This window comes from Gigantopelta aegis, chromosome 2, assembly GCF_016097555.1.
Source record: "Gigantopelta aegis isolate Gae_Host chromosome 2, Gae_host_genome, whole genome shotgun sequence".
NCBI lineage: Eukaryota > Metazoa > Mollusca > Gastropoda > Neomphalida > Peltospiridae > Gigantopelta > Gigantopelta aegis.
In genome coordinates this window covers 2812921-2825193 of record NC_054700.1, presented here as the reverse complement: position 1 = coordinate 2825193, position 12273 = coordinate 2812921, and the positions used below count along the sequence as shown (strand labels likewise).

The window sequence follows — 12273 nt, the reverse complement described above, 5'->3', positions numbered from 1 at the left end:
GCATTATGGTTCGAACGAATCGAAGGACCAAAAGGAATAAACTATGATCCTGTTTGCATTGTTATTTGTCTGGATTGTCTGTTATTTCTTTTAGGTTCATCTGGATACAAAAAGGAAAAGCATGGCAAACTTCTCTGTAAACAGATTCACTGATGCACAGTTTACACGTTTTTTCTTGCCCACAGAAAACATTTTCCAATCTGTTAATACTATTTTTTTTTTTTAATTTTGTAGGTGCTTAAAAATCACTTCTTCATAACGCACCAAACCTCAGTATTCAACTACTTTCTCTTTTGGTTAAAACGAATAAAATAACTGCTTACTATCGCAAGATTTCAGTTAAGATCTAATTAGAATATGACCATCATCACAAGTAATTTAGTCAGTCAGCTATAACATGTTACCTGTGGAATGCTATCTATCACAAGATATTTAGGCAGCTATAACATGTTACCTGTGGAATGTTGTCTTCCAGCGTCACCTCAATGAAGTTGTCAAACATCTGCAACAGAGACGCGGCTACTAGGACATGACAGTTCACGAGATCCGACAAAAACCTGACCTGAAATAACAGTAAAAAAAAACCTGACCTGAAATAACAGTAAAACAAAACCTGACCTGAAATAACAGGAAAAAAAACCTGACCTGAAATAACAGTAAAACAGAACCTGACCTGAAATAAAAGTAAAACAAAACCTGACCTAAAATAACAGTAAAACAAAACCTGACCTTAAAAAACAGTGAAACAAAACCTAACCTAAAATAACAAGAAAACAAAACCTGACCTTAAAAAACAGTGAACAAAACCTGACCTGAAATAATAGTGAAGAATGACATAACCTGAAATGACACAGTGAAACAAAACAAAACCCAATTATCAAATTATCTTACCAATATGACACAAAGTGAAATTAACAAATTAAACTTACGATCATTCTAGCATTCTCAAACTGTCCCGTTTTCAGAGCTTCCTTCAGGTTTCGTACCAACATCTCAGTGAACTAAAAAAAACAAAAAATAAACAAATCAATGAACTGAAAGCCAAATATAAAAATATCTCAAATGGATTGAAAAATCTCAAATACAGTAGAATCTCATTGGCTCGGACGCCCAACGGTCGAACCTACCAGTGTCGAACCAAGAACAAAGTCACGATTTTTCTCTCTATTAAACCCTTTTATTTTGGTGCTGATTGGTGAACTGTAAAATTAAACATATTTAGCTCGAACGGCAACGTCTATCCGAAGAAATATAAAAAATAATTTACGTATAATTTTTTCGTCGACCCTTTCATGTTTATCATGTTGTTTATTTGTCGCTATTGTAATGCGGTAATCGTTAGATGAATGAACCTTGCAAGTAAAATCCAATCAACTCATGAGAATTAGAAAACCCCCACACATGATTTGCATCTCAGTAACATAAAAATGAATAAAAAGGTAATAAATATCAGTGAAGTGAAAACAAAGGTGTGAAGAACATTTTATTAATGAAAACTCCCAATATGAATCTCTTCCAATTTGTACTGTAAAATTAAAACTACAAAATAAGCCCTCATAAGCAGGTGTGACTGTACCACATAGTAGTTTCCCTAGAAGTTTGACAAGCAGGATTTCTGCCAGAGGGTAAAATGGGTATGGCGCCATATCCAAATAGTGTTGCAGATTTTTTTTTGAAGTTAAACTTTTGACAAAATTAATTACTCTTATCATTACTGTACAATTTTCTTAACCCTAACACTAAATTTAACCCATTTTCTTTTGGGGGGAAGTTGCCTATACCCCGTTGACTGTTGTTGCATTCAATTCTATAGCGCCATATCCAAAATGTTCTATCTGACAGAAACACTGACAAGGCATGGTAGACTAAACACTTTTGGAAAATTTCTACCATTTTCAGAGAACGTTTTTTTCCCTCATCAAAAAAAAAAAAAAAATGTAATTAATGTCAAAATGGAGAAAATTTGGAGCATTTTCTCTTTTAAGTATACTTAACCTGACCTCAAACAATGGCATATTCCTCTAGAGATAGTAGTCTGGCTCAAACATCCCATATTTTTTTAGTGTTTTATAAAAAAGAAACAAATGTTTTATTTAATGATGCACTGAACACATTTTATTGACGGTTATATTGCGTCAGACATATGGTTAAGGACAACACAGATATCGAGAGAGGAAACCTGCTGTTGCCACTTCATGGACTACTCTTTTCAATTAGCAGCAGGGGATCTTTTATATGCATCATCCCACAGGCAGGGTAGTACATACCACGGCCTTTGATATACCAGTCGTGGTGCACTGGTTGGAAAGAGAAATAGCCCAATGGGTCACTGACGAGGATCGATCCCAGACCAATCGCAGATCATTAGTGTTTTATGAAGGCAGTTTTAGAATTAATTATTGAAAAAGGTTTGTTTATCTCAGGGCAGCATGGTGTTGCTGACAGTAATAAAAGTTAAAGTTTGGTTTGTTTAACGACACCACTAGAGCACATTGATTTATTTATCATCGGCTATTGGATGTCAAACATTGGGTAATTTTGACATATAGTCTTAGAGGAAACCTGCTACAATTTTCCATTAGTTGCAAGGGATCTTTTATATGCACCATAATAATAATAATAATAATAATAATAAAATTCTTTATTTTCAGAGGGTAAACACATTCAGTACAAGGTGACTGGTCTCCCATGAGGCCCTCTCTAATCTATACATGATATTATACATACATACATTCAAAGAAACAACATCAACATACATGTAATATGTATAGCATGAGGAACAATAGCACATATTATGAATATATAAATAATATTTAAATCAATTTGTTAAGAAACTTGAGTCAGTGATAACTCAATACATCATAATTATTTTAACAAACACAAAATCAACAACAAAGGTATATCTTAAAATTGATTATTATTTGAATAGTGCTTAAAATAACTGGATTTGAATGAGGCGAGGGATTGAGAATATTTTATCTTTGAAGGTAGTGTGTTCCACAGTTTAGCTCCCCTGCATGAAAAACTATGGCGATAAAATTCTGTTCTTGGTTTTAATTCATAAAGGTGATTATGTTGAGTTGACCTCAGATTTAAGGAGTGAATTTCTGAAGTTGTTTGAAACATTGTTTCTAGATATGATGGAGATAGTTTGTTGAGGACTTTGTAGACAAACTGGCAGGTTCTAAAGTCAATTCTCTCTTTGATTTTAAGCCATTTGAGAGAGCTAATTATTTCTGCAGTGGACATTTCTTTGCTTTTTTCAGTAATAAGTCTTGCAGCTTGATTTTGGATTTTTTGAAGTTTTCCTATAGAATGTTTTGAACAGGTTCCCCAAATTGTGGAGCAATAGTCTAAGTGAGGTAATATGTAAGAGCTGTAGAATATTAATCTGGTCTTTTGGTCAAGATATTTTCTGTTTTGTCGAAAAATGTATAATAAATAAGAAGATTTTTTAATAATGGCATTTATGTGGTTAGCCCATGTCAGTGTTGGGTCAATGTGTACACCAAGAAGTTTTTCAGAAGTGGAACATTGCACTGGTATGTGATCTACATATACAGTCATTGCTGTTGAGGTTTCTGCAATCGAGGTCAGTTTTTTAGAAGAACCAATAAGCATGATTTTAGTTTTATTTAAGTTAAGAGACATCTTATTATGGTTGCACCAAAGACTCACCTCATTCAAATCTAACTGGACATGTTTTTCTAACAGAGATATGTCATCAGCTACAGATGTGGAGCTTACATCATCAGCAAACAGATCCATGACACAATGCTTTGCATAGAGTGGCAGATCATTGATATATAATGCAAACAAAGTGGGGCCAAGTACTGATCCCTGTGGGATGCCATATGAGAGATTAAGAGGATCAGATCGGGCTTTGCCAAGAACAACAGTTTGTTTTCTACCCGAGAGATATGATTCAAACCCACACAGGATAGCACATACCACAGCCTTTGATTGGTGCACTGGCTGGAACGAGACTGAAGATAAGATTGTGTCAGACTACAGAGGCATGGCGCCGCACCATGCTAAAACAAGCCATGGAAAACACTACCGAATGTGGACAACAGCCGCATATTAAATAATGACCTGTAATATCATTGAACAAACCTTCCTTTCCTTTTAAATGTCTGACTTACCTCCCCTCCAAAGTTGTAGTTCTTGGCATTGAGCAGACCAATCAGAGTGGAGTACACAGACAGCTTCTCTGGCATGGCAACAACACTGAAAAATAGTTTATAAAAATGTTTGTTTTGTTTAATGATACTACTTGACCACATTGATTTAGTAATCATTGGCTACGGATGTCAAACATTTGATAATTCTAAGTCTCTACATTTATCCATTAGCAGCATGGAGTCTCTTATATATGGACTCCCTGGAGACAGGACAGCACATATCATGGCTGGGGACTACCTTTAACTATTAGCAGCAAGGAGTCTCTTATATGCACTTTCTATGTACAGGACAGCACATACCGTGGTTGTTAGTCCCCTACCAGTCCAACTGGAGGGGACTATAGGGATTCGGTTTCATCCTCCTGTCTGTCCCACATATAGTTTTCAGGATTATTAAGCTGAAATTCTGTATAGAGCTGTATCATGTACTGTTACAGATCAAGTTTGACTTCCATGGCAATTCACTCATTTATCACAATGTTATGGCCCTTGAACTTAGGAGCCATGAAAATTTTGAATTGCTTCAGCAGTACTCTCAGAATGCTTGTTGAAGGGACATTCCTGAGTTTGCTGCAAGTTTTAAGATGTTATTGGTTAACAGAGACTGTTTAACGATTGTAATTACATATCAAATATATTTTTCTGCATATAATATTAGTGGCTGTATATTAAACATGTTTCTGATTGTTCTAATATTTGTACTAGGTTAAATTTCATTTTATTTCTTAAAATATATATTTTTCGTACGTACAAAATTATTTTGAAGATAAAATCCAGTTTGGGCTTCTTACAAATATTAAAACGACCAGAAACACATTGAATACACAGACACTGATATTATAAACTAGGAAATACATTTAATATGTAAGTTTAATCGCAGATATATTTTATTAGTCGGAAACATCTTACAATGCAGCAAACTCAGGAATGTCCCTTTGATATACCAGTCATGGGACACTGAAAAACCGCAATGGGTTCACCAATGAGGTTCCATCCTGAGACACAAGCATCTCAAGCCAGCACTTTATTGACTGAGCTAATTCCTACCCCAACAGGCGTGATTTCGGTTACAGTGAAGTAGGCTAAAGTTCACAAACTATTTGATTAGTTCCCAATGGAGTGGCTCAGTAAACGATGCAAAACTATATCTTTTTGAAAAAGGATTCTTACCATTCACAAAGGATCTTACCATTCCCAAAGGATCTTACCATTCCCAAAGTATCTTACCATTCCCAAAGTATTTTACCATTCCCAAAGCATCTTACCATTCACACATTCCCAAAGTATCTTACCATTCACACATTCCCAAAGTATCTTACCATTCACACATTCCCAAAGTATCTTACCATTCACAAAGTATCTTACAGAAAGGATTCTTAGTATTCACAAAGGATCTTACCATTCACAAATTATCTTACCATTCACAAAGGATCTTACCATTCACAAGGATTCTTACCATTCACAAAGTATCTTACCATTCACAAAGGATTCTTACCATTCACAAACTATCTTACCATTCAGAAAGGTTCTTACCATTCACAAAGTATCTTGAGAATCTTGTGTTTGTAATTTGGTAAATCTGCTTCCAACACGCTGGAAAGACCTTCCAAGTTGCTCTCTAATGAAGACGTACTCTAAATATAAAAAACATAAACTAAAGCGAGCCATTCATGATAATCCAAACAGAGAAACCCCCCAAAACCAGACCCTCAGTAAGCCACAATTCACTACATGAACATTTTGTTCAGTATCGAGTCGCGATTTGCTACGCAAGTTTCAGAGATCGCAACACAATTTTAAAACTTTATACAGTAGGTGATAATCTAGAAATATCACTAATCAATGTTTTGAAAACCAAATGTTCACGGGCACATGCTAGTACTGAAAAATATAGTTCTGAAGTTGCCTTCTGCATGTTATTGTCAATCTTCTTTGAAAAATATGATCCTCTGTTCAACAATATCCATGGACCTGTTTTTCGAAGCGATCTTAGTGCCAAGACCACTGTAAATGCTTCTTGTTGCAAAGTTTACTTGAAAGAGATCATATGATGGTGAAGAGAGATTGCATTTTTAAAACTAGAATGTGTGCCTTTAAATACAGGGCTAGTTTTGAAAGCAGTTGGCATTAAAAATATATTAAAGGCATATTGTCACAGACCACTGACCTATTTAATGGTCTAACAAAGTATTACCTGAACAAAAATAATTTGATTTGTCTCGAAGTGTACTTTATTCAACCATCTTCATAACCACCATACTCCATTTATTAATGATATTTTGTAAAAATAATTGAATTATGGCAATGGTCCATAATTCAAAAACTAAAATTGCTGTTAGGGATGACATGGATTTCATTCCATCATAGTTCAATTAAGGAGATTTGGTTTCCAACAATTAATGTAATTTTTATTTATTATCCATTTTTAGAGAAATAAGGTCCTTAATTCCGTGACAGTATGCCTTTAACTTGCGAAATAATTTCATGTAATAACTGATATTTTGTTATAAATTAACTGGGGTTTTTGGCAATTTTTAAATTTTCATAGACAATTTTGAGAAATGTTCTGCTCATCCAGAGGTATCCCTGATATATCTGCTGCACACACTGATTACCTTTTCCCCCACTCGTGTAATGAGAGAATCAAGACGATCTTCGATATCAAGATTATCCGACTGACGCCGTCTTTTCCTTGGTGCATCTGAACAAAACAAATAAAACAATTTCAACAACAGGTGCATGTACTATATCGCAATATCGAAAAGAAAACAAAAAAACAGTCTAAATTTGTGTAGTAAACGTTACTGATGACGTAACGTGCATATGGGTTTAATTTCTTGCTATTTGTAAAATATTTCTTTTAAAACATGTTGGACTTTATTATTTAATGAAAATTGAAGATTTGTAAAGGATATATTCACCGAAAATAACTGAAAATATAAACTTTGAATATGGTTTTTACCGGCCTCGGTTATGTCATGGTTAGGCCATCGGTCTACAGGCTGGTAGGTACTGGGTTCGGATCCCAGTCAAGGCATGGTATTTTTAATCCAGATACCGACTCCAAACCACTAGTGAGTACTCCGCAAGGCTCAATGGGTAGGTAAAAACCACTTGCACCGACCAGTGATCCATAACTGGTTCAACAAAGGCCAATGTTTGTGCTATCCTACCCATGGGAAGCTTAAATAAAAGATCCCTTGCTGCCTGTCGTAAAAGAGTAGCCTATGTGGCGACAGCGGGTAGCCTCTAAAAAACAATGTCAGAATGACCATATGTTTGACATCCAATAGCCGATGATAAGATAAAAAATCAATGTGCTCTAGTGGTGTCGTTAAATAAAAACAAACTTTACTTTGAACATGGTTCATACAGCCATTCACCTATGAAATTTAAGGTCTTTTCAAGGCTGCCAAAATAATTTTCAAGGCTATCTACAGCCAAGGTTGCCGCCATCTGTATTCAGGCTCTTAGCATTTTACGATACGGATATTACTGTCGAAGGGAAGTAACTCTTTATTTTATACTGTGCAACGCAAATTCAATCATCATTTTTAAAGTAAACTTTTCGTGGCTAGTAGCCGTTCAATCATGGATTTTGTGAGGGAAAAAACTTCACGATTACAGGAAGTTTATTCACCCAGACATACTACTAGTATTCTGACAAATGTTTTAGGCTGAATTTTAGATACTTGATGCACAGCAAACCAGTAGACGTTGTTATACTGCAACAGTTGGAACTTGTGACCAGTCTAAACTTTTTAAAAAGTTTTAAAGAAATGTGCTCAGACCTCTAGGGACGGCTAAATTATCTGCTGCTATTTTCTCTTTAAAGGAATATATGTAGACATAATATTGGATTACCTATAATTTTATATATGTTAAAAACAGTTTTAACATAAACAGGAATCCAAAAATGTCACAAAAATTGAAAAATACTAACATCGCATAATGAGCTTTAAAACACAAACATTTGGAACGTCACTGTAGTATAGAAGTACCATCGATAATGTGAAAGTAACGTATCCAGCGCAAAACGAAAAAAGGAATCCCTTCAAATAATTATGTATCTATTTCAAAGGCGTAGCACCCATTAAGCATGTGTAATGCAAAAACATAATCCGGGAATAGGTTGAGGCTGTATGTAATTGTTCTATAAAATATCCTCTTAAAATTCACTTGAAAAAAGATAGAAAAAAATGCATCCAAAAAGGTTCAGAATGCATCTGCAGCAGTTCTGAGTTTCAAAATTTTCACAGGGGGGGGGGGCGCCTCTGGAAACCCCCGGATCGGGCGCGTGTAATGCTAAAAACAAATCTGGTTACGCCCCTGTATTTTGTTTCAGTACTGGGGCTGATATTCAGTTCTTTTATAAAGACATATTTTTTTGGGTAAAATGTTTTCTTTTGTATTTGTTTTAACTTTATGTTTGAGCTAAAAACTATGTATTTAAAATATAATTTCAATGCAATTTTGAGGTAACCAATCAGGTAACCCACGGGTTACGCAAATATAATTCATGTAACCGAACAATTGGTTACCTAGGTAAAAACCATGTGAACCGACTTCCGGTTACCTCAGATTTTGAAATATTGTCCCCTGAAATTACCGGTAAGTTCTTCTGTACATTTTATTTGTTTAATTAGACTCACTAAGATGTCCCCTAAAATATTACATACATCAAGTGTTACAACATTATTGCATATTTCAAGTTGGAAACTGGAATCAATGATTACGTTTTCTGGTTGTAAAGTTGGATAGATAAGAGTTAACAGATTTGTACTGTATAATACTTTATTTTCGCGTTTTTCGAGTGTGAATGAAATTCATGAAAATATATTCCACGCGAAAATAAACTTTATATAAAGGCCGACAAAAAAAATAAAAATAATATGTAGTCTCATTCAACTATACCACATTAGTTTCCGATGTACGAGGCTAGTAGTAACAAAACTTGATTGGTTAAAGCAGGAAAACTATTGTTTTATGTGTATAGCACTCGTGTGTACATGTAGGATTAGTTCTACAGATTAGCGTAACAACCGGCAAAACTAAGTTCCGTTTTTTAAAACAAAATTATTGACATCTGTACTTCGTTTTTTTTATTGAAGGGGGTTGGGGGATTCGCGAAAATAAATGTTCGCGAATTGACCCATTTTCATTAAATCGCAAAAATTCGATCCCGCGAAAATAAAGTATTCTACAGTATTTATAAGATGTACAGTGTTGTCTGTGAACTTTATTGTGAATGGAAATATTTCCGAACTGTGAAGAAAAACGTGACAAATGAGAAAACGGTAACAAGACGTTTTGCCCTTACTACAAGTTTGCACAAGTCGATTCGTACCTCTAACCGAGTCGTTTAGCCATAATTTTTATTTTGTTAATAAAAAACATTTATTCATTGATGTGTCCTATATGCAATGATTTTTAGATTTCCCACATTGCGGTCAATACAAGGCTTTATTGTTCTAAGTGTGTTTATATTTACAGACAATATATTCACAACATACACATAAAATAGTTGAAAACATGTAAATAAGTTAATTAAAGAAATGTATTAATAATTTAATTAATTTATGAACAGTTACACTGCATACTACTGATGTGCTGTGGTTTCTTATTAAATACACTATGTATGGCAATTTTGCCTAGCTTTAACCAGCTAAAGTCCAAACGCTGAGTATTTTATTATTGACTTCGCACAGCTTCAGGTGACAGAAAGTAAACAGCTGGTAAGGCATTAATATCCACAGACAGAAAAGTACCTTCAAAACTATAATAAATATATTTATTTTGTGGGGCGAAACGACTTGATACAAAAGCAAAACAAAACAGGATCCGAAATGGTTTTAGGGCGAAGCAGCCTGTAATTGGAGAAAACAAACCGAATGGAATTTGAAGCATAACACAGTTAGGGACATTGAGGGATCACAAATGCCATTTATTTAATCCAATAAATTGTGTCCAAGGTTTAAGTATTCAAAATATTTAGCGAACCTCGCCCAAATAAAATTGCATCGTTTCTCAACTCAAATTGAGCAACAAATGTGCAGACAAACAAAACAAAAAAGCCTACAGATCTATTTGATTTCTAGTTGTGAGTGATGCCCACACTATCAACAAAATAAACTTTCCAACAAACAATTTCGAAGACTTAGCCTCCATGACACCAGAGCCTCCATGACACCAGCGTTTAACCCGGTTGTACCAAACGTCGAAATGAGCCGCAAAGTCCCTTCCCTGCTGGTCAATTTGTACCATGGTCATTTCGTACCTTATTTAGTTATTTGTACCATGGTCATTTCGTACCTTATTTAGTAATTTCGTACCATAGTACTTCCGTATCTTATTTAGTCGTTTTGTACAACATTACTTTCGTACCTTATTTAGTCGTTTTGTACTAGGGTCATTTTGTCCCACCACTGAAAGTCATTTCGTACCATAACATAAAAATAGTGATTGCAGGATAAATTGTTATATGAAGAAATGCATTTATTTATTGCACAAATATACTTTTTTGTTCTGGTATATTGTTCTTCTCCTTCTTCTTTTTATTTGATTGTTTTGTGTTTTGTGGTGGTGCTTTTTGGTGATTAATTGATGAATAACAATATAAAATTGCTCAAATTGTGATTGTTAACACTCAAACACAAAATGGTCTCAGGGTTTCTAAATTATGGAAGCCCTACTCCCATGGCTAGAGATATTCAGTGTTGGGCTAGTAAATAACTACTACTGCCATGCCCGACGGCGTGTGAAATGTTGCAATTAAGGGTTTGAACTTAGTGACATATAATTATAAACTGCCGTCGGTTGGGGCATCACCGATGGCACTTTTGTGCTACCGGATAAAAATTACTGCCATCGGTAAAGCTCCTCACTGATGGCAAAATGCATAAACGTGTATGAACATTATCTGCCAGTATTTAACACAGGCGTTTGGGTCCTGGTTGGAGTTCATAAGTGTTTAGTTAGTACCACGCGATGGAACTAGTCATGTGCCTACCCAGTGAAATTGTATAATATACATTCTCACTGCATTTTGCCTCTTCACTTTTGTGTTATGCAGCCCATTTCTTTTTCTGCACTCCTCTTTAATTTTCAGCATCCTGTTATAATTTACAGCACCCAGCTCCGCTATTTCAAAATGCACACTTTTTTTTCACACTGAAAAACATCAGCCGTGCAACAACCCACCCTTCAAAAAACAGAGGCTGTTTGCTTTGATGTCCACTGTGCAGACTGACTGATTTATTGTTTTTGTGTGTAGAAAAAAGTGTGCGTTTGGAAACAGCGGAGATTGGTGCTGTAAAATATAGTGTAGGGTGCGGGAAAATAAAGATGGGTGCAGAAAAATAGTGGAGAGCGGCAGAATGTGAAAGGAGGGCAGCAAAATGGGTAGGAGTTTCCTTTGGCACTGTCACGTATAAAGAACATTATAAATATTTATCATAGAGAGTTAGGGTTAGGGTTAGGGTTAGTGCCAAAGGAAAGTCCTTCCATTTGTTTTAATAAATAAAACAAATAAACATGGTTAGAGTTGCGGCCCTTTGCTTGCTCGTCGCTGGAAGTGTCTACAAGCCGGTTCAACAAACACGAAAACTAATATCACGGCAAGATAGCACTAAGATTTAATTGTAGAACTCTATACACACCATCATCTTCGTCATCACTATATGAATCTCGTCTTCTTCGGGACATATTTTGGATGGTATTTAAATGCTCAAAAACAAACACGCTTAAAGACAAAACAATCTTCCCGCAAAAGCCCGGAAACGGAACTAAAGATCTACGTCATGTTTTCCTCCAATAACTGTTTTGGAGACCAACATTTATAGCCTAACGAGCCAAAATTGGGGCAAATGCTAATGATGTTTTATTAGAAGATACATGTCAGTGGTGTTCAGCTCTGGTCAGTGAATACAATGCCGCCATTTGGACGGTTATGATAGAACCTAGCTCTTGAACGGCAGAGTACTCGGGCTGCTACTAGACATGATTTGCATCTAGAGTCACGTAAACAAATTTATTCATCATTCACAAACATAAACATGAGGGCGAAACGAACCGGTATGGGGGCGATCGA

General features: G+C 35.3%; 1 protein-coding gene across 1 annotated transcript in view; it reads right to left on the bottom strand.

The window, feature by feature from the left end:
- The window catches only part of LOC121379777 (nuclear cap-binding protein subunit 1-like), a 56205-nt gene extending 44208 nt beyond the window's left edge, over positions 1 to 11997 (bottom strand). The window contains exons 1-6 of the mRNA XM_041508431.1: positions 11843 to 11997; positions 6800 to 6885; positions 5718 to 5818; positions 4146 to 4230; positions 930 to 1001; positions 455 to 562 (exon numbers count right to left, since the gene is read on the bottom strand). Coding sequence (XP_041364365.1) covers positions 455 to 562; positions 930 to 1001; positions 4146 to 4230; positions 5718 to 5818; positions 6800 to 6885; positions 11843 to 11888 — 498 coding nt within the window. The 5' untranslated portion in view covers positions 11889 to 11997. The remainder of the gene's footprint in view (positions 1 to 454; positions 563 to 929; positions 1002 to 4145; positions 4231 to 5717; positions 5819 to 6799; positions 6886 to 11842) is intronic.
- Between the last annotated feature and the right edge of the window lie 276 nt (positions 11998 to 12273).